Raw genomic sequence first — 22,086 nt, forward strand, 5'->3', positions numbered from 1 at the left:
CCTCCTTCCCCCGGGCCCCGGCCGCTCTCGCGGTCTGGAAAGTGCCCGTGCTGGTGGAAGCAGAAAGTGATTTGTTGCCGCCAGCCCCTCCTTCCAGCCCTCGAAATGACTGGCAAGTGCCGGCTCCCGTTGGGAAGCGAAGATCGAGCGGCCGCCTCCCTGCCGGAGCGGGGCTCCCGGGCGTGCGTTTTCCAGGCGCCCCGGTTTGTGCCGCGGGGTTTGGGTTTGTCCACACTCTCCTGAGTGAGCACAGTCTTGTGGAAATTCTGCTGGGAGTTAACGATCTAATGCTTGCTCTATTGCTCGTCTTTACTACATTAATATTTTAGCCATGTAAACTCCTTTCTGTGTCTTTTTCTCCTTAAAAGTTTTGATTTGAGGCTTGATTTTATTATTTATCCTGGGAGTAGAAAATGGGTGAGGAAAAGCAGTGGGAGTACATGTGAGCCGTGTAAAACACATGCTTATGGAGAATAGCGTTTAGTATTGTAGAGGGAAAGTTAAGTGATAAGGTAGAAGCTGATGATAGGACCCCTGTAAGAAGGAAGAGATGGGTGAAATCGCTGCACATCCTTATGAACTTCCTGTTATTCTTCTCCTTGAATTCAAAAATAGGAAAAAGTAGGGCTATAACAAGTTCATGTCACAGTTCCTCTCTATTTAAAGCCATTAGCACCTAAACATGTAGACATGCCTCGTCACCTTCTGAAATATTCTTAAAAGGCTTTTTCATCCATGTCATTATATTTCTGGAGCATTTAATGGAAGTAAAAGTTTATCCACAGTTTAATGAAATTACTTGAAATAAATATATTCCCCTGTACATGAAGAAAACTAGAACTGTTTTTTGCACATTAATCAACCTGATGTTATTGTTGAGTACAAAGACAGCTGGCAGTTGTATCGGCAGCCTGTAGTGGCCTGACATGCTGCTGTGGTGATGTGTCTTGTCTGGCACCTTAGCTACCAGCTGGCTTTTCCAGAATGTAGGATGAGGTTATTACATAACTCCAAAATAATAGCAAAATCACTTCCTTAAAGATTTTGGTGTCACTTTCTGCTGTTAAGAGAAGGAAGACTTACCTGGAGCAGTTTGAATAGATGTGATTTGTATTGTATTTAATATTTTTATAATGTCTTGAAGTCCCTTTACTGTGCTAACGGGGGACTTACACAGGATCCTGGATCCAACTGAAAGAAATTTTGAAGGGCACATAGTTCCCTTAAAATGTTCCCTTGTCACATTTCCCCACTTATGTGACAGATAGTCTTGCTCAGGATGGCAAATCCAAGTTGAAGAAGTTTTGCATTTAACACTTCTTTTTTTGACTTTTTATAATGCTAAGTGCAAGATAAAATAAGCTCTTTTTTAAGCCAGTTTTTCCTCTTTTGTTCTGATATTCTTTTATCATAATGGTGTGGAGTGTCAGGAGGTAGCAGTTAAGAAAAACACCTTTCTGTGTGCCTTGAATAAGCAGAAGTAGTAATAAAAACATAAAAGACAAGCAGCATTCTGAGTTAAGTCTGAAAATTTTATATTCTTAACTCAGACAGTTCCTTTTGGACTTTCATCATTTCATAGCACTAAAGTTTTAACAAATAATTTTAGCCAATAATTTTAGTGTACTTTGCAGAAAAGTCAGCTTTGTTGACTAGTACAGGAATTTGCCTTACTCAGGCAGGAGAGAGTAAATGTGCACTGCTTAAGATCCTGTCCTTAATTAGGAAGACACTAATCAAATTCATAGTGAGGTGCTGTCCTTTAGGTCTGGCTTAGAAGATCTCTGATACATTTATTGGATCAGATGATTGATCATATTCTTCAGATCAGCCAGAGAATTTCAGTTCAGAAGATAGAGTTCAGAAGATAATTTCCACATTTCTGTGTACATTCACCCCCTGCTCCTGACTGTCATGTTTGGAGAATTTCTTTTCACCTAATGAGGCTTAGTATACAGCAAAGAGCTATGTTTAAGTTATTAAAGTGGCAACTAGTAAATTTCAAAGCTGTCGTTTAGATGGGGTGAGTTTGTAGAAAGGTGAGCTCTGGCACCTGTAATATTTCAAAAGGCAAATGTCTGTATTAACAGACAGTAACTTCATTGATGTTCTTGAGATCTGGAGGTATTTGCTAAACATTGTAAAAACCCCTATTGCTAAGCCAGTTTCAGTGGCTATGGAGGATAATACAGCGGCATGTGTAACATCAGGACTGAATTTTATATTTTTTAAAGTTACTATTTGGAGAAATTGTAGTTAATTGAAAATACTCTTCTTAGAAGAAACACTGTATATCATTATTTTAATTACCTGCTGTAGACTTACTTTCAGCTGTTTTGGTCAATGGTATTTTACAAGTGTCAAGATTACCACATTTTTTTGAGCTACTAATCTGCTGCATACTATCAAAAAGCTGCTCTGAAATTAGACTTCCTTAATTTGTCCCATTCCTCAGCAGTGTTTCCTGTATTGCATAAATAATATAAATCTGTAAGAACATTTCTTGAATTTCTAACAGGTGTTAGAAAAGAAAAAAGTTGCAGCTAAGAGAGTCAGCTCTGGATGAGATTTTGCAGGAAGGTTTTGTAAGGTGGTCAATTTATTTTGAAATAAATTTTGATCTTTAGAGCACAACTGTTTTCTGCCACTTGAAAATACTTGTAAAAGGCATAGCTTGGGTTAGGCATTGGAGTGGAGCAGAAAGTGACATAGATGATGATGTACTGACAAATATTCAGCACTGTTGTATGCTGTTAACAGATAGGTCAGAATTGAATGTAAAGGCATAAGCAGTGATTCCATCCACGCTTTTAGTTTTGTCTGTGCATTTGCTGTCTGTTCCTTCCATCCTATTTCCTTCTGTAGCCATAGCAGTCTGCTCCTGAGGAAGTGTATCTGCTGTTATAACTTACTTAAATTAGTGGTACATTTTTAATTCTCCCGAAGGTAGGTGAATAAATGCCAGTTAGTTTCTATCATAAAAGGCTGTCTATTTAACATGAGATAAAGGGCTACAGTGAGTTTATAGTACTGATCTCTTTGTTTTTTGCAGGGTTGAGGATGCTGAGGCATCCGAGAAAAGTGTGAATGAAGAAAATGGGGAAGTGTCAGAGGCAGACCAACCTCAGAACAAGCACAGCAGACACAAAAAAAAGAAACACAAACACCGAAGTAAACACAAGAAACACAAACATTCTTCAGAAGATGACAAGGACAAAAAACATAAACACAGACACAAACATAAGAAACATAAATGGAAAGAGGTGGCTGATGCCTCTGACAAAGAAGATGGACCAGCTAAAAGAACTAAAATTGATTTTTTGGCTCCTCTGGAAGACTTAGAGAAACAAAGAGCATTGCTGAAAGCTGAACTTGAAAATGAATTAATGGAAGGAAAAGTCCAGTCTGGGATGGGATTAATATTACAAGGTTATGAGTCAGGATCTGAAGAAGAGGGGGAGATTAATGAAAAAGCACGAAATGGAACAAGACCTACAGCGAAGGCAAATACTAAGGGGAAATTAGAACCTGTGGACAATAAAACTAGTTCCAAGAAATCAAGTAAGAGCGAATCAAAAGAAAGGACTAGGCACAGATCTGACAAAAAGAAATCCAAGGCAGGAGTTGATGGAGTCAAAGAGAAGACTACTAGAAGCAAGTCAAAAGAAAGGAGGAAATCCAAAAGTCCTCATAAGAGAAGTAAGTCTCAAGATCAGACAAGGAAATCTAGGTCCCCAGTACTTAAGAGGAGATCTCAGGAGAAAAACAGAAAGTCTAAGTCTCCTCCAGAGGATAGAAATAAGGCTGATGATAAAAGTAAATCAAGAGACCGCAGAAAGTCTCCAGTTGTGAATGAAAGCAAAAGCAGAGATCGTGGTAGAAAATCTAAATCTCCAGCAGAACTAAGAAGCAAATCCAAAGATAGAAGATCACGGTCCAAAGATAGAAAACCTAGGAGATCAGAGACTGACAAAGAAAAAAAGCCAATTAAATCTCCTTCTAAAGATGCTTCTTCAGGGAAAGAAAACAGGTCCCCTAGACGACCTGGCCGCAGCCCAAAGGGGAGAAGCTTATCTCCCAAGCAGCGTGAAAAGTCAAGAAGAAGCAGATCCCCTCTCTTTAACGACCGTAGATCTAAACAGAGCAGATCCCCCTCTCGAACCCGCTCTCCGGTTAGAAGAGTGAGGAGTAGATCTGCAGAAAGAAAAAGGAGAGAATCAGAAAGGAGGCGTCTTTCTTCTCCCAGGTAACTTAAAGGTGTCATGAGCCACCACAAAAATGTGTTAGGGGATGAGCTATCTTCTAGTTTGGAGTTTATCTCCTCATTTTGTTCAGAAAATAGGTATTAAAAAAGGTAATCAGATAGTACATTGTATCATGAGCTTCCTTTGTATGTATTCACATTTTTTTAACGACTGTTCTTCCCAGCTGTCAGAGGTGCAAATTCATCTTGTGGTTGTTAAAGTACTGAGTTATTTGCTGCTCACACCCATACTGGGAACAAGTTTTGTAACTGTATTCTCCTTTTTATCGCTGGTTGGATTCAGAATTTGGCTACTATTTTGATTCTTTGTCAGTAGTTCTGTTGCTTTCTGAAACTGCTGTGGAGTGAGAATCCTCTTCAGTGTTACATATTAGTGTTGGCTAAAAGTGGGTAATTAACCCCTCTTTCCCCTCAAAAAAAGCCTTTATGATAGAGTCAGTATGTATGAATGTAAGCCAAATTTTATATCAAGATGTCCTTCTCAGAGTTTTTTTTCCTTCAAAATACTGTGGATTTTCATTTGCTAGTGGAATGGTAATGTTGCTTTGTTATTGGACTGCCATATGTAATTATCATATTTTGCATACGCTTGAAGGAGAAGGATGGATAACTCTTTATTGTATTGGTGTAGTCTTGGCATTTTTAAAAAAAGATTTAGCCTATGAAAGCAGTTACCTTGAAATTTGTATGCTAGTAATGCCTGGGTGGCAAGTTTCTGAGAAGAGAACAATATGAGTGTACACATTTTTGGAAGTTAATTCATTGGCTGTAAGAAGTTTAAGGGTTAGAAAAGTTCAGCAGTGGACAATAAATAATTTAAAACTTTGTATCAGGGGGTTTAGTTTCACCCAGGCTGAGAACTAAGAAATATGAATTTTAAAATGAATTGGAACCACAAAGCTTAGTGGATAGGCACCTAAAAATGGGAAAGTTTCAGCCTGAATCACTGGAGGTTACTCTGGTTTCAGGTATGGGGTATCGTTGGGTGCTTTGGAGAGTGGCCCCAGTGATGCTGACCCGATTAAGCAAGTATTGTAAATGCTGTCAGTTTATCAGGAATGTGTCGGCCCAACCACTGAGTTTTTCTGGCATAGTAGTTGACTTTTCCTCTGCAACGTTTTGCATCTTTCAGTTTTCATTTTTCTTGACAGCTTGCATTGCAGCCAGCTTGAATTGGTTGTCTAGACACTTATTTCAAGTGATGCATGTGTCTAGAATTTTGCTGTCAAAGTCATACTTCTGTAACTGCGTGGTGAGCAGCATGTGAGTGGGGGACTACTAAAATATTTTCTGCTGGAGGTGTTTGCAGATCGGCAGGAATAATCTTTCCTTGTAAGACATCTGAATTAATTCTACCTGTGTTCGGGTTTTCACCACTTGTAATTACTCAAACTGCCAGAGAATTTCAGGAGCTGTAATGACCAGTTTAAAAAAAAAATCCCAGTAATTTCATTTTCAAGTTTGTTTCCAGTGTTCTAATCTTGTAAGACACTTCTCAGGTCTTTGACTGAAGTTACTCATTATGTGAAGTTACTATGAATTTTTAATGATCCTCCACTTTTTATCTCACCCTTGTGATCTCTGAACTAATTTATTTTTTGTAACAGATATTGTGATTAGGTTTTGGCAGTACAACGGCTCTGTTAGTCAGGAAGCCTGGAACTCTTCATCCTGTGCCTTTTTATGTAATATTGTTCACAAGAACATAATATAAATTAATTGGGCTAGAGGTATTGGCCTGCTCCAGCATTTGAGTACAGTAATTCCTTGTAGAAGCTGCCAGTACTCTGCATATGCATAAATTTTCCTTTTGCCTCACTGTTTACTATTTTGCAGCAGTTCTGTATGTCCGATCATTGTCTCTAGTTAAGGTAATTGAAACTGATGTAGCAGTCTCAAATCAAATGAAAAAAGTCGCAGAATTAGTGGGATTAGCCTTTCAGACCTAAGATATTTTGTTCATTGATGAGAAATAACACCTGTTATTCCAACTTGTTCCAACTTAATTAAAAAAAAATCAAAAATAAGGAGCAGGAAAAAAATAGGGTAGCAACATTTCCTTTGAAATAGAGTGAAACTATTTTCCTATTTCTAATGCAGTCTCATAAGAGTAGTTGTTAAATTTATAATTTATATTTTTTCCAGTTTTTGACTGACCTCTTGCTGTCATGCAGTTAAGCTTTTTAATCCCATCTAAGATTTTTTTTCTTGAATAATTGTGAGAATAATCTGTTTAGGCAAGAATAAAGAAATTTTGAAGAGTGTATATAGTATCAGACTTGAATTATTTTTTAATTTGAGAAGAGGTAGTTTAGATTTTAGTTAAGAATTCTAGTTTTCATCTACTGTTTTAGAATGTGTGAAATGTTGAAGCCATGCAGTTATAGTGCCCAAATTAAAACAGACATTGTTGTCAGTCCTGTGAAATAGCATGATCCTAAGCCTAAATTTCAATAGCATGGTGGGAAGTGGGTGGAACAATTCTCAAGAATAAGATTTTGGGGTTTATGTATTGTTTCAATACTGTGTCTGGTAAACATGAAAACAGGCCACTATTTATGTAACACCTAAACAGAAACTTTGTTTTAAAACCTCTCTTAGCTTCGTGGTAGTAATTAATCAGCTGTTTCTAGACTTGTCCTGAACTAGAGCTTTGCATGGGCACACACTTGCCAGGGTGGGGAGAGACACACAGGAAGGGCAGCCAGCTCTGCTGGCTACTTATCCATCCCTCCCTCAGAAGCCCATCCGGTGGTCCCTCACCTGCAGTAAAATTTTTGAAGTGAGTTTTAGAGGGAATAATTTATTTTGTTTTCAGCTTGCTCCTGATTTTTACTACCACTCTCTTCCTCTGTTTTAAGAACACGGACCAGGGATGACATTTTGTCTAGGCGTGAAAGATCCAAGGATGTCAGCCCACCCAGCAGATGGTCCCCATCCAGGAGAAGATCTCGGTCCCCCATTAGGAGGAGATCTCGAACACCCCTTCGACGTAGCCGATCTCCCAGGAGGCGGAGTAGATCTCCTCGGAGGAGGTAAGGACACTCTATGTTGTTAAGTGTATTTTGTAAGATATTACAGGAAGAATAAGGATTGTGCTATCATATGTGTAAAAAAAACATGCTTTTTTTTTTTTGTCCATATTAATATGTGCTGGCACAGTTAAATTCATTTTGTCCTCCATTAATTAAATTGTTTCATTACTTGGAATCATTTCATATCTTACTTTTCTGAAAAGATTTTCTCTCTTTTCTTAAAAACAACCCCCAACCCAAAATCCAAATCTCTTGTTTTTATCAAACAGGGATAGAGGCCGGAGAAGTAGATCTCGCCTTCGAAGGAGGTCCAGGTCACGTGGTGGCCATAGACGTCGGAGTAGAAGCAAAGTTAAAGAAGACAAATTTAAAGGTAGTCTTTCTGAGGGCATGAAAGCTGAACAGGAGTCTTCATCAGATGAAAAGTAAGACTATGTTTCTAACTTACACTGATTATTTATAATCTGTAGTTCCATTGATACCAAGAGTGAACTAACATTTATCTTGATGGTGTAGTTTTGAGTTGTCACCTAAAACCATAATCATGTCTTTGTACTTGTGGTCGTGTTCAATGAGTGTTGAGAGAATCTGAAAAACTTCGGAATATGTGAAAGATACCTGTTGGCTAGTGGGCAGACCTGTGGGGAGGATCTATCATTAGGTTTTTTAATTCAACCTCATCAGGATCTTGTGAAAACTTTTGGTCTGCTTACTAAAGCCTCCTACTTAAGGAAAAGCTTTAATAGCTGAAAGGATTAACTGCTGTCTGCATATTGTGTTTATTTTTCCTAAGCATCTGCCTATTCAATTGTGCAAGAGTATGCATTCTTAATGAAATTATTAAGGAAAAATGATGCTGCAGTGAAAAGGAACAAGGATTTTTTTGTTTGTTGTCTTTTAGAAGAGGGCTGTTAATTATTTGCAATTAAAAATAGAATGCAGAAAGTCTCAATGAGATACCAAGAGATAAATTTTCTTTGTAAGGAAATGTAAATATATGCAGTGGGATACACTGCATTGCTTTCTGAGTCGCTTGAACAGCTATTGTTTAATATATTCTGTGCTTTATATGCCAAGCAACTGCACTTGGTAAAATTCAGTAGATAATTATATGTTTATGAAGTTATATTAAAAAATCATGTTTTTGTAGTCTTGAAGACTTTGATTTGGAAGAAGAGGATGAAGAAGCAGAGATAAGACAAAGGAGATTACAGCGACAAGCAATTGTTCAGGTACATGGTTACAGGAACGAATTCTGTGTTTTTAGTGTAAAATGTCAGGGTAATGGAAGGCTCTTTGCCTATTGCTGCATTGCAATAGTAATTCCTATTGCTGTATTTTTCCAGTTAGTACATTGTAAATGTTAGTCTCTCTTAAACTCTGCACTTCTATTGTCACAGCATTGCTTTTAAAACTGAAGTGACTCTTCTGTGAGTCATTTTTTGCTACAGTTAAACATTCTCTGATGGTCTTAAGACATGTTAAAAATGTTCTTCAGTTACCTTTATCTGTAGGTTTTCTCCGTAGCTGTATCACTGATACAATAACTTCAGTGCAACAGTAAGTTCTATATCAATTAACCTAACTGGTCAGTTTGTTTCAAGTAGAAGTTATCCTTGTCAATTTCCAAAATAATGTAAAGCCACTGTCATGGGTTCCTCCTTAAAAGTGCATGTGAATTGCATGAACTTCTTACTCCAGTAACAAGGTGACAGTAATCACAAGTGTGTAATGTGTGATCAAAACCCCTGAAAGAAGCTGTGGCCAGAGGGAGTGTCACTGTACAATATGAGTCAGCTATCTCTTTTCAGAGGTGGGATATGGCACACAACTGGAACATAGCAAGCAAAATGCTGTAGTGTATTTATGTAGTATCCGGTACAAAATTACTGGCTTTGATGTAGTGCTTATTTTAAATAGCGCTAAAAATACTGTTCATGGTTTTATGCAAAGCCCATTGTAAAATCCTTCAGAACTATGACTGAGCCAAACCATATGAATTCTTTTTAAAGACTGGTTACACCTGATGTTGGTGCAGGCTGGAAGCAAACTGCAGAGCTGAATTCCCTGAATGGAAAAACCTCTGCTTGTATTATTGAATAGTTCAACCTAGACAGCTGAATGGTAGCAGCATTTCTTCATCTTGATTTTTACCTTTTGGGATAGGAAGTGAGATCTATATAATTTCTCAGTACCTAAGGGTGACAAAAATTGTAAAGATGATGTTTGAAGTTTCTTAATGCTTCTGGAATTTTTCAACACGAATTAATAAATAGGATTTATAGTTCCCATAAAAAAAACCTGAATCTAAAAGCTACTTTTCTCTACCATAACACTAATAAAACTGGGAAATATTCTAGAATGTAGGATATAAAATAAGTAATTTTTCCTCAAAGACAGTATTTCAGTGTTTGTGTGCCAGGATGGTTTAGTAATACATTTGTTGCTGCTGACTTTTTGTTATGCATAACCTAATAGTTAATATTTAGTAATAATCTGGTTTTACAGAAATGTAAAGACCTAAAGAACACGCATTTCAGTCTTATGGTCTGGACTGTGGTGTATTGTGACAAATTGAATTTTCAGAAGTTATATCCCATTCTGAAAATAATCTGTTGTCTTTATAGACGTAGGTGATTATGAAAGGAAAGATTAATGTTTCAGCTGAAAGCCCAAACCATTGAAAGGGTGGATATGAAAATGTTTAAATTGTGATTAATTGTAACAGTGAGATTAAAAACTAAATTTCTTTTTAGAAATACAAAGGCCAGACAGAAGACAGTAACATATCTGTACCATCTGAACCAAGCAGCCCTCAGAGTAGTACACGTAGTCGCTCAAATTCTCCTGATGACATCCTAGAAAGAGTTGCTGCTGATGTTAAGGAGTATGAACGGGAAAATGTGGACACATTTGAGGCATCAGTGAAAGCCAAGCACAACCTCATGACAGTTGAACAGAACAATGGTAAGATTCTGCAATCTCTCTAGTGCAATTTATGAAAGCTCAAACACTTGGCTTTGTTTACTTACATACTTCCAGACTAGGAAGTAGATTTTTTTGATGGAAATTGTGAACGTTTTCACAAATACTATGGTGCTTAAAACATAGCATTAAAATAAAGCTTCCTCATTAGGAAGGATAATAAGAGTGGAACATGTTCTCTATATTCCTGGTAACTCTTAACACAATTTGTGCTTTACATTTGGAAGAGCAAACAAGGATGTCTGTCTATATGGTTAAGAATTACCTTTCCAGATTTTTCTTTTCCCTCAGGCAAGTTGTTTTCTTAGAAGCTTAGTATAGGCCTAGACTTTATTTTTGAGGGTTGGGAATTATGGTCGTTTTATACCTTTTTTTGGTCAAAGCCACTGTGAGACAGAAGAATATAAGTGGGTCTGTAATAATTTAGAATGATTAAAGCTTTTGAGGGTCAATGCTAGTAAGTCCATTTTAGCAGCATAGCTAATTGCTGAAATGGGTGTTTTCTTTCTCTTTGCCCCATCATGTACTCTGTTGTACAGTCATGTTGAAATTAAATAATTTTTGATATAAAACCTGCCTTTTGCCAGCTGCAGCAGAAGGAGCACGGTAGCTCTCCCAGCACACCCTTGTAATAGTCTTTTGAAAGTGGATTACTGTACATCTTCCAAGTAGTGAGAGGTGTGTGCAGTTGCTGTGTGGTTGTATTTGAGCTACTTCAAGCTGCTCTTGTTTCTCTCTATAGTTTAATTGCAATAGCAATGTTTAACGAGGGCTGTGGAACCTGCCCAGCCCCTCTGAGGAGAATTGCAGTTAGCTTGTATTTCATGTCGTGTGCCACACCTATCTTTGGGGGCTAAATACGCTGTCTCTAGTGGATGCTTCTCTTCAGAGTAATAAAGCTGCATCTCTCTGAGACTGCTGTACTGCTCTGTAGTTTATCCTGGCATTCCCTTGAGCCATATGTTTTCAGATTGTTCTCCTGCAATATTGGTGAAAATAAATGTTTTAGCACTTTCTTTGCATATGACAAGTTAGGCTTATTATGTCTAACAGACAGTGTGTTTTTCCTATTTTGTCAAAGCATGTACTGCTCTCCAATTTTATCTATTAAAGCATATGAAAATTTAAGTCTTAACTACCTACATTTTCCACACGTAAAAAAGATTTTTAAAGTTACGTTCACATTGGGGTGGTAGGATTCTGGGTTGGAGGTGGCTGTTACAACAGCAGAAACCAGTGGGTTACCTTCCTCTGTAAGAGTAAATTTTTATTTCTATCCTGACCACTTATAGGGTCAGAGTAGTAAGTTGCTAAGAAACTAATCAATAACTCATTGTAGCCCAGTACAGGTAACTGGAACTAAGGAAAACTTGGAGGATTTTTCTAGGAGAGTCTGTAGCTCAAAACAGTGGTATAAACTGCTTCCCCACAAGTGTCAGGTGACAGTTCTATACCTTGAAACAGTGGTATCAGCATGCTGGATGATTTTTTATGCTGTCAGATTTCAGTCTGGTTATTTGGTATGGAAGGGGCTTGTGCATCATGAGACCTGAAGGCTCTGAGCTGTAGTAATTGTTTATTTTTCTTCACTGCATAGTGAAGGGAGGGTCTCCAATTTACCATGTTCATGGAGGGCTGCCATAATGTGTGCATGAATGAAATAGTTTGAAGTTTGCTTGCTTTTACTAATGTGTACTTAATTTATATTTCTTTGCTTTTATCTTATCAACCAAGTAAAATGTCTTTGGGATTTAAAGATGATTAAAAGGTGAGGAAGGGATTATTTTGCCCATAACAAAACTGTTTCTCTTTAACACAATAGTAAACATTGTGTTTGAAAAAAGCTGCACACTGGGACCTTTTTAGCAGGGTTGGAGAAAACATTTTCCAAAGAAAGAATTTCTGGGCTTTACAACTTTGGCTTTTGGTAAAATATCTCATGATTAGCAGAAAAGCTTGAACTTGTGTATTGAAAATATGACTGTATTTTTTTATATAGACACATAGTAATTTTATATTTCTTTCTATACATATATATATAGAGTTATTATTTGTAGGGAGCATGTAAGTATGTAGTATTTTCTTTCTGCTATGCTTATGTGAAAGCTATTGCACATAGTTTTTTAAAGAGATATAAATTTTTGAGTTGTTTGAAGAACTTAACTAGTCTTGAGTTTATATTCTAGAATGTGAAATGGTATTTGCTAGAAACATTAGTAGAACTACCTGTTTGCCAATGTACTGATCTTAGACTATGTTGTAAAGATACCAGGTGCCAAATTACACTGGCTACAAAGTTATCATTTGTCATCTTCTTCATGTTGAGTAATCTGAATTTCATTTTAAGGTTCATCTCAGAAGAAGCTGCTAGCTCCCGATATGTTCACAGAATCAGATGATATGTTTGCTGCATACTTTGATGTAGGTAATTCTTGGAGATGAAATGTATGGGCTTTTTTCTTCTTGATTTTTGCTAGAGTCACTGTCACTTGAGGGTTGTGAGAACTTTGATTTGTAAAAGCATGTGCTGCTAAATGACTTCTATGTTCTTAATCTTTTGGTCAGCCAAGGCAGGCAAAGTGATTCTTAATTAGTATTTCAGTGAAATAAAACCTGCTGAAATTAGTGGCAATTTTACAGAGTTAGCAATTGGGGGATTTACCTGCTGTTTGAATACAATGGCACATGGTAAAAACATGAATCTATTTATAAGTTCAGCTTTTTATTATTGTTACCATGTTGCATGTTCTAAATATGAGCTTTTTCCAGAGATTCATGTATGGTTAATTAAAAAATGTGTAAAATACTGTAATTGGCTAATGATGCTATGCTGGAGTAATCTGGTGGTTTGGAGATTTTTTGGCATGAAGAGATACATTTCCTGGTTTTACTTTAACACTTTTTCATTAGCTTTTCTCTAAATATGCTGCAGTGGCCCTCAGATATTGCAGTCCAGTGACTACTTTCAAGACTTTATGTGCCATTCTCTCTTAATCCTCTGCATTGTTGCTGATGCACAGCACTGAGAAATAACTAAAGAAGTTTCTTCTTAATTTAAACCAAAATTAACTGGAGAGTTTTTATGGCAGATATAACACAGGCTGTGGTTTTACTCTAATAACACTGGTATCCCTCTGACCTGGAAAAGGATGAATACTTGAAGGGTAGTGTGTGTGTGAGGGTGCATTTTTAAAAGTTCAGAAGTTACAAGTGGGGGTTTATATAGCTTATAAGTGAGCAGCTCCCCATTCCAGAAACTGTTGTTCAATTAAGATAAACTTTACTACTCATAGTTTTGAATTTCTGATTAAAATATTGCCCAATCTGTTAAGAGCTGTCAACAGCAGTTGTAGAAGTGTTATGGTAGTATGTATTACAGTATGAAACAAGTGGCATGTAATGAACAGAAATTCAAGGCTTAAACAGTTGTGTTTTCCTTGAAAACTGTTGAACTTTTCTACTATAAACTTAGTGTAAGTAACTAGTCTTACTTAGATGGTCCAAAATGTGCATTCTAACGTGACTTACATAAATTCCTTGTGAGTATTAATTGAAAATTTGCCCATTTATGGTTATTAATAATAATTCTGTTGGTTGATCTCATCCTCTTTCCTTGCATCAGTCTTTAGATACTGGTATGTAAATAACATTAAGTTGTTTCTCTCTCCTGCAAGATAAGTGTGTTTATATTATGGAGAGAACAGTTTTTCAGTAGGGAAAAAGGGCTTTGGGAGGTAAACATCAAAGAAAAATACAGAGCACACAAGCAAAGCTGTTACTTTTCTTTTTGTTTCAGAGTGCTCGTTTAAGGGCTGCTGGGTTTGGAAAAGACTTCAAAGAAAACCCCAATCTCAGGGATAACTGGACAGATGCAGAAGGCTATTACCGTAAGTTGTGTTTGTCTGTGTCTGCAAGGACAGGTAGAGTGAGGGTGCTCAGTGAGTGTCCTCATGTATAAAAGTATTGAAATGTTGTTCTCATGTAGATGTATCCCAGATCCCTCTCTGAGCGTGTAATGTAAAGGATGAAACAAGCATGCAGGTCTTAGCCTCAGTTTTGAAAGGGCTCCAGACTTAGAGAATCACTTTTTGTTCCCCATAATTTCCACAAAGCTAGGTGATACAACACATTGTGCGCCATGAAATTAAAGGATCTTGCTATTTGCCCTCATATTTTGTAATGATAGAGAATGGTTTATTTTTCTTAAAAAGTTCCATTATATTAATCCTTCATAACTTGGACTTGCTTGGTTTTATCCCTCAGGTGTTAATATAGGTGAAGTTCTAGATAAACGTTACAATGTCTATGGTTACACTGGCCAGGGAGTCTTCAGCAATGTGGTGCGAGCCAGGGACATGGCCAGAGCAAACCAAGAAGTCGCAGTGAAAATCATCAGGAACAATGAACTTATGTAAGTAATGGGGTTTTTTGATAGTAATAAAGCATGTGGAACAGTTGGAAGTTTTTCACGGTGTGATTTGAATCTCCCTGTTTCAAGTGAAGTAACATCGCAGCTGTGATTCCTGCCTTTTCTGCTAATATGAGCCAGACAATAGGAAGTGCTTCAGGACTATGTATCCACACTTCTTTACAGCTATCACAGGAAGAAGGATATTTGCATTTTTGTCAGGCACTTTCTCATTTGCAAAACTGAAGGAACAGTAATAGCAAGAAACAAGGTTACAGCTAATTATGAGCCCTATGTTTATTGAGATGGGAGTTGTGAAGTGTAAAAATTTTATTTTGATGAACCAAATCTATTTGGTAGGCTGTGGGTTGGATCCCAGTCAATCATCTGCAACTTAAAAAAGATCTCCATACATGTAATTATTTTTGTATATTTTCTAAACATTTGCATGTATATAAGATACATAAAAAGAGATGGTATTCGCACTGTTGAAATACAAAAAAAAAGAGGTCTTTCAGAATGAGTGAATATTAACAAGTAAGATCTCTTAAACTATGTCATTTGAGGACTTGACTTGTCTACAGTACTTGTTTTCACCATCTGCTGCAGTATTTATACAGTAATTTCTTGTGTCCTCTTCTGTTAATGACAACTGAAATGAAAATCTTTTCCATGTATTTTACCTTGGAAGTTTTAGAAGTTGTCTTACTGTGTGTATAACTGGATGTGGTTTAGTTACATGAATAAGTATCCAGAAAAGTTTTAAAGGCAAAAGGCAGGGTGATAAGCTGTTTTAGTTTGGTGAGTTGTATAGGTAATAAGCTTGGATGTGTAATTGAATCCATAGTCAGTTCAGTTTAAGTCTTTTAATACTGTTGTATGTGTTGAAGCAGTTTTTTAAACAAGTAAACTTCTCAAGTGAGTTATGTTTGAAATTTGTCACGTTACAGGACAAAATCCAGTTTTAGCCTTAGCTGCAACTGAGAATGGGGAAAGAATAATTAGGTTGCAAAGGTGCAGTGAACATCCAGGAATTAAATAAACTTACCTAGTGTGTAGTCACTGACAGCAAACCATTGTTGTGATTTTGGTTTTTCAGCTGTGGTACATTAAGTATTGACAAGACACTTCTCATTCCTGGATAATTATAGCCACACAAGTGAATGTTTAGATTTAAAAAGATACTAGAATCTAACTGATTTTGTTTTAGAGTCACATTTCTCTGTTTTCAGGCAAAAAACTGGCCTAAAAGAACTGGAATTTTTAAAGAAGCTCAATGATGCTGATCCTGATGACAAGTTTCATTGTCTACGGTTGTTCAGGCATTTCTACCACAAACAACATCTCTGTCTGGTATTTGAGCCACTCAGGTAAGATGACACATGTTTGGGGTTCTCTGTAAAAGGTAAAGTACTACTGTATGTTCTTTACCTGTCTGGTTTTGGCTGTTGTTTTGATACCTTGTTCTAGTGCCAGGATTTAAGAATGCAAGGAACTTTGAAACAAAAAAAAAAATTGTCTGTGGGCACAAATTCACAGACTACTGGACTATTTCTGATTTATTTTTAGCACTGTTGTGAATTTTCTGCCTGGAAAATATTTGAAACAAGATAATGTATTAAAGATGGTTCATCTCTCTAGTACTGCTCTTAACGATTTTTTGTGTATGTCAGTATTTTTATTAGTTTTCATAATTCTTTATTTTAAGGGTTTGTGTTAAGATGCATTCCCAGAGAGATTGAAGAAATGTTGTATATTCTGTAGAGATTACACATACAGTAACAGCCTTAGGGAGAAAATTGTTACAGTGATTCTTGCATGCTCACTTTCTGTTCAAGTAATTAAGCTCTTGTTGATTGTAGATACTGTTTTATGGTAGATCAGATATATTAATTGCCTTAGTCCCCATTCCTACTTAGAGACATCAGTTGTTCAAATCCTAAGTTTTCTGTGTATGTCATATTTTAAGTTTTGCCATATTTGGGGTGAAAATAAGTTATGTACTGCAACAATGCAAATTTTGTGAGATTACTGTCATATTTCATTAATGAGCTGTAAAACAAATTATTCTCTTGTGCTACACTATCTTGATAGCACACTTCTACCTTATTTATGTCCAGTTATGTTTTTGTCCTGGAATGATGGTCTTTTTATCTGCTGCTTAGGTCACCAAAAAAATCTCCTCAGCTTTTATCTTTTGTGTGCTTCCTTTTTCATTTATTTCTGGAGAAAATTAGTACAAAGGGTTTATGGTTGTTAAGAAAATTCTGGTTTTGTGCAAATAAGTCCTCTCATATCAATATTGATTAAAGATATACTCTGAACTAAGTAAGTCCAGTGTAGTAAGTCATTACACAGCATGAGACAGATCTGATTGACCAGCCTTTTTATTTCAGTTCTGTAGCTCATAGAGTGGAATGTTGAATGCTACATTTCTCAAAAAATATGTAAAGCTAACTGGTTTGTTCAAGTTTGTTGTAGAATTTAGGCGGCCACTATCAGTTTTTCTGTTAAGCTCTTTGAATTCTTTCTTTCCCCCTTTTCCCTTAACAGTATGAATTTACGAGAGGTGTTGAAGAAGTATGGGAAAGATGTTGGACTGCACATTAAAGCTGTGCGTTCCTACAGCCAGCAATTGTTCCTAGCTTTAAAACTTCTTAAAAGATGCAATATCCTACATGCAGATATTAAACCAGATAATATTTTGGTAAGTAACAAATAATTAAAACTCTTTTTTTGCATGGTCTGTAGTGTAGTGTAAAATGAAGTATTTGAAATTAATATCATTCTGTTAATTTAGGTGAAGTCAAATTTACCGAAAATGTTAAGGGTTCACACTTTGATATAAAATGATATTGTGGTATAAATAGTAAGAAAGGAATACAACACAGCATCTAAATAAAATCTTTTTCAAACAAGCATTCATCTCCTTCTATCTTTGTAGAAAGCAGACTTTCCAAAGCAGGACATTGTCTTACAGGAGAATTATTTCAAATTTTCCCATCAATAGTTGAGAGATGTTCTTGTTTTCTGCAAAATGGAAGCAGTTGGCTTGAGTCTGAATGGAGATTTTGTTTTTGTGAGTGAGGTGATGGGGAAAGGTCTTTAATGCCTCTTTTCTGGTAGGGCATGAGAGCTACATCAGAGGAATCCAGTGGTTTCCTTTGGTTTTTTTTTGGACATCATCCCTGTGACAAACTCAGATTTTTAATTTATCTAAAATGTTTTCTTATTACTATCTCAGCAGTAAAATCTACTATGTAAGCATGAGATGTGAATAATACGCTGTTTTATAAGTGGTACAATGGATACTGGAGTTGCAAGTCTAAATCTGTAATATCCGGAATGAAATCTGGGTCCACGAAGGATGTTTTGTACATTCTTGAAAAGTACATGAAACTGACTTTTTTTTGTATTTTGTAGGGTCTGAAGACATTAACTCTCACTTTCATTTTGAGCAAGTTTTATAATTTTCTTAGAATATAGAGAGGAAGGACCTTCCAATTTAAAGGCTGAATGTTTTTCCTGTCTCTGACTTCAATGTGTTGTCACTTTTACAGTTCTGTTATCAATTCTGTCCACAAATAGCGCTGATGGATATTTATGTTTAACTTGCAGGTGAATGAGTCTAAAACGATACTAAAGCTTTGTGATTTTGGCTCAGCTTCACATGTCGCAGATAACGACATCACACCCTATCTAGTTAGTAGATTTTATCGAGCTCCAGAAATCAGTAAGTACATTTTGGATTAGCTACATCTATCACTTGCCAGCAAGTGCCAGTATTAGCAGATGAAAATTTGACTTGAATTTAGTCTTGGCAAAACATGACTCTGAGAATACAATGGCTGTCAAAAATTCAGACTTCGAAGGCACGTTCATTTGACTCTTCATGTATGTTGGTGATCAGCTCAGTGAGAAGTCATTCTGATGGGTTATAGTTATGTTTCAATGTAGAGGTATTGTTCTGACTTCGTGGATTTTGGTAATTTAAAGCTGATCAGTTTAGGTGTTAGGTAAAAGCCTCGCTTTCTAAAACAGGGGTACTTCAAAAGCTGAAAGGTTTATGTCCTTCTTTTATGGTAGCTTTTTATTCCCAAGAAGAGCAGCACCAATATAGTTTACAAATCAGAATTTTTTAATCTATCTGCTTTTGTGATATTACATCAAAGTCTGCCTTTATGTAATTAACTAGAATTGCTCTGTTTCAGTTATAGGGAAAATCTATGACTATGGTATAGATATGTGGTCTGTAGGCTGCACATTATATGAGCTTTATACAGGAAAAATACTGTTTCCTGGCAAAACCAATAATCATATGTTGAAACTTGCCATGGATCTCAAAGGAAAGATGCCAAACAAGGTAAGAAAAATAAGTACTTAATATATGAAACTGCTGTAATGTACAGTACAACATACAGTCTTTTGTTCTCCTGGAATTCTGTTTCTTATCATACATATATTTTCTTAACAGTAAATACTAGACTTTGCTCTGAGTGTGTAATTTATACTGATTTAAAATCTTATGAAGTGAAAGTATACAGCTTCTTTTTCATAGACTAAGTATAAAGTGAAAGCAGAAACCTTCTCTGCACTGACCTGAAAAAATGCGTAAGTCAATGAAAGATACTGTGTCCTTTTTCAAAGGGTTTGAACTGTATCTTTGTATTCAATCTCATCACCTCTTCCTGTCCTTTGGTATTTTTTTTTAATTAGTATTAAATTACTTATGTTGGCAAATTAATAGACATTGATGTTAATTGTGAAATGTGTAAGACACAGAGAACTTGCCTGAAACTCTTGCCTCTTCCTCATTTTCCAGATGATTCGAAAAGGTGTGTTCAAAGATCAGCATTTTGATCAAAATCTCAACTTTATGTATATAGAAGTAGATAAAGTGACGGAAAGGGTAAGTCTAAGTCCTCCATGTGTTGACTAACCCATCACTTTTTCTAAGCTTTCCTACTACATGGTCTTTCAAATGTACCTTGGCTTCCTAATTAAAACCAAGATTTTATAAGCTATTAGAAAGTCCTTTTGCTGCAGTATGGACAGATTACATAGTTATAAAATGGCCAAAGAGATTTATTTTTTCCCTAGTATGTAGGAACACAATTAAGAAAACTAAATTTAATCTGGTAGATACACAGGGTATCTCCATATAACCTGTCCTTAAATTACTAATAAAAGAAATTCTGCCTTTATTTTGTAGAAGGACGTTTAGTATGATATGGTTATATTTTATGAGGTCACTATTCATTTTGGTATCATTTTTACATATTATATTTAAGAATCAGAAAATAGTGGTCAGATATGGGAACTTTCCACGTGGACTTCCATGTTCTGAGTTATGGGATGTTAGGTACATGTGTGAACCTGTTTTGTGGCATCCCCCTCCACAGTGTTTTTTCCACTCTTTTCTCTGCACATGACGATTTTGTGAGGCCATATGGGGGCAGGGTGTTGCTGCTCAGGTACAAGACAAGCCTGCTGAAAAGCTGCTGCTGAAGCTCTGTAGAAGGGATGGATAAGGGGTTTGTGCATTACTTCTGTTCTACAAGGCTACCATTTCTATGTTTATAGGAGAAGGTTACTGTTATGAGCACCATTAATCCAACCAAGGACCTATTAGCAGACTTGATTGGGTGCCAACGACTCCCTGAAGACCAGCGTAAAAAAGTGCACCAGCTTAAGGACTTGTTGGACCAGATTCTAATGCTAGACCCAGCTAAACGGATTAGCATCAACCAGGCTCTGCAGCACGCCTTCATCCAGGAGAAAATTTAAACCAGATGAAGAAGTTCAAAGGGTTTGATTAATTAAGATACAAAGACTGAAGAAATTTCACAGCAGTTATTAATGTATATAAACATAAATATTTCCCCTGCAAAGTTGAGGAAGAAATGATACATATGAATTAACATCAAGGCCGATATTTCTTTTAGAAATGTTAGAGTAATTCTGTTTTGTGTCTTATGTGAAAATTTTCACTGTAGAACTGTTTTAATTGCCAAGACTGCACAAAAGTACAATGCTAATGTATATGGTTGCAGTTCGTATATATTATAAAAAGAAAAAAGCATCTGTTATAAAAAAAAAAGAAAAAGAGAGCAGTAATACTGGGTGGTTGATTTGTTTTTAGCAGACTTGGCTTCATTTTTGTCTTTACAAAATGGCCAGCATAAATGCTGTTTATATTCACATTTTCCTAGGTGTGTGTGTGCAGGCCACAGCAGCATGCCCTTGGTGTAGTCAGTGCCGAAGGGGGTCTGTTCCTTCTTGAGCCTGCCCGCAGGGATGGTCTCCTCTTTTAAAGCAGGTTGTGTACAGCTTTCAGTACACTGAAGGTAAGCTAACCCATCAACATCACCGGTGTTTAAGCTGTTATTTTACTGGAACAACTGACAAATGAGAGACAATAGCATTGTGGCAGAATTCCCTGCATGTTTGAGAAATGATCTTGTTTTATTTTCTGGCATTGCAACCGTGGCATAGTTACAACTTCTGTTCTGTTCATCACATTTAAAACTGGGAGAGAGCGCACTTGATGGATAGAGCGCCTTCAGTGTACTGTTCTTATTACTTTAGTTTTTTTAATCAACTTGCTATAGACTTTGTATACATTTTGTTAAATACAGTTCACTATGACATAGAACCAATACTTACAGAAGAGTTTTCATTTAGTAATTACATATGTTGGGATCTCATTTGAAAGACCTTATATCTAAAGGATAGATAGACAACATAATTTTTAACTATTTGTATGTCATTTTGAAAGTGTACTGCTTTATGCTAAAAGTGTTTCATTTGTTCATTGTTTTCATTATTTGTGATCATGTTGTCTTTCAATACAGGCATAAACCTTCCACTCTTGAACAAAGCAGCTGCTTTTTAAAAGCGGTAATTGCTTCTTTACCTTTTATTTCTTTTGTAAATGAAGCTTTTCTTTAAGAAATGTGACTTTAAAGTGTTGTCTCTTGCATAAAACAGTTGACACTTACTTATTGTAAAGTGAAGATTGTTCTGCTGCATGTAAAGTGGACCATGCAGATTTCTGTATGTTTTCAGTATGCATCATTAGATAATAAAGTCTTTTGTGAACAAGGCATTTGTAGCCATTTTTAAAAGAATCTGTCTTCAGTGATGGTAAATCAGGTAATTTGTAAGACCCGCCCCTGCATTTCCTATTAATCATTTAATTAAAGGGATTATTAAATGTTATGATCTTTGGGAGAGCTATAGGCTATATTAATTGGATATATAATTATCACTGCTTAAAAACAAAGCAAAAAACCCTACAGATACTGTCTGTCTGCTTTCATTGTAATGAAATTATTCCTGTAGGACATGGGATTAAATTCAGGCTTTAACTAATGTTTGTGCTGTTTTTCTCA

At 36.3% G+C, this 22,086-nt stretch overlaps 1 protein-coding gene across 1 annotated transcript; it reads left to right on the forward strand.

Annotated features, from left to right (window-relative positions):
* Positions 1-105: 105 nt before the first annotated feature.
* PRPF4B (pre-mRNA processing factor 4B) lies at positions 106-21,800 on the forward strand. The gene is made up of 15 exons (XM_005424924.2): positions 106-203; positions 3,053-4,246; positions 7,126-7,299; positions 7,569-7,724; positions 8,450-8,531; positions 10,056-10,266; positions 12,632-12,705; positions 14,081-14,171; positions 14,548-14,695; positions 15,925-16,062; positions 17,246-17,399; positions 18,311-18,425; positions 18,904-19,055; positions 19,515-19,601; positions 20,276-21,800. The coding sequence occupies exons 1-15, from the start codon at positions 106-108 to the stop codon at positions 20,477-20,479; spliced, it is 3,078 nt and encodes a 1,025-aa protein (XP_005424981.1). The 3' UTR covers positions 20,480-21,800.
* The last annotated feature ends 286 nt before the right edge of the window (positions 21,801-22,086 follow it).

This window comes from Geospiza fortis, unplaced genomic scaffold (genome assembly GCF_000277835.1).
Source record: "Geospiza fortis unplaced genomic scaffold, GeoFor_1.0 scaffold219, whole genome shotgun sequence".
Classification (NCBI taxonomy): domain Eukaryota; kingdom Metazoa; phylum Chordata; class Aves; order Passeriformes; family Thraupidae; genus Geospiza; species Geospiza fortis.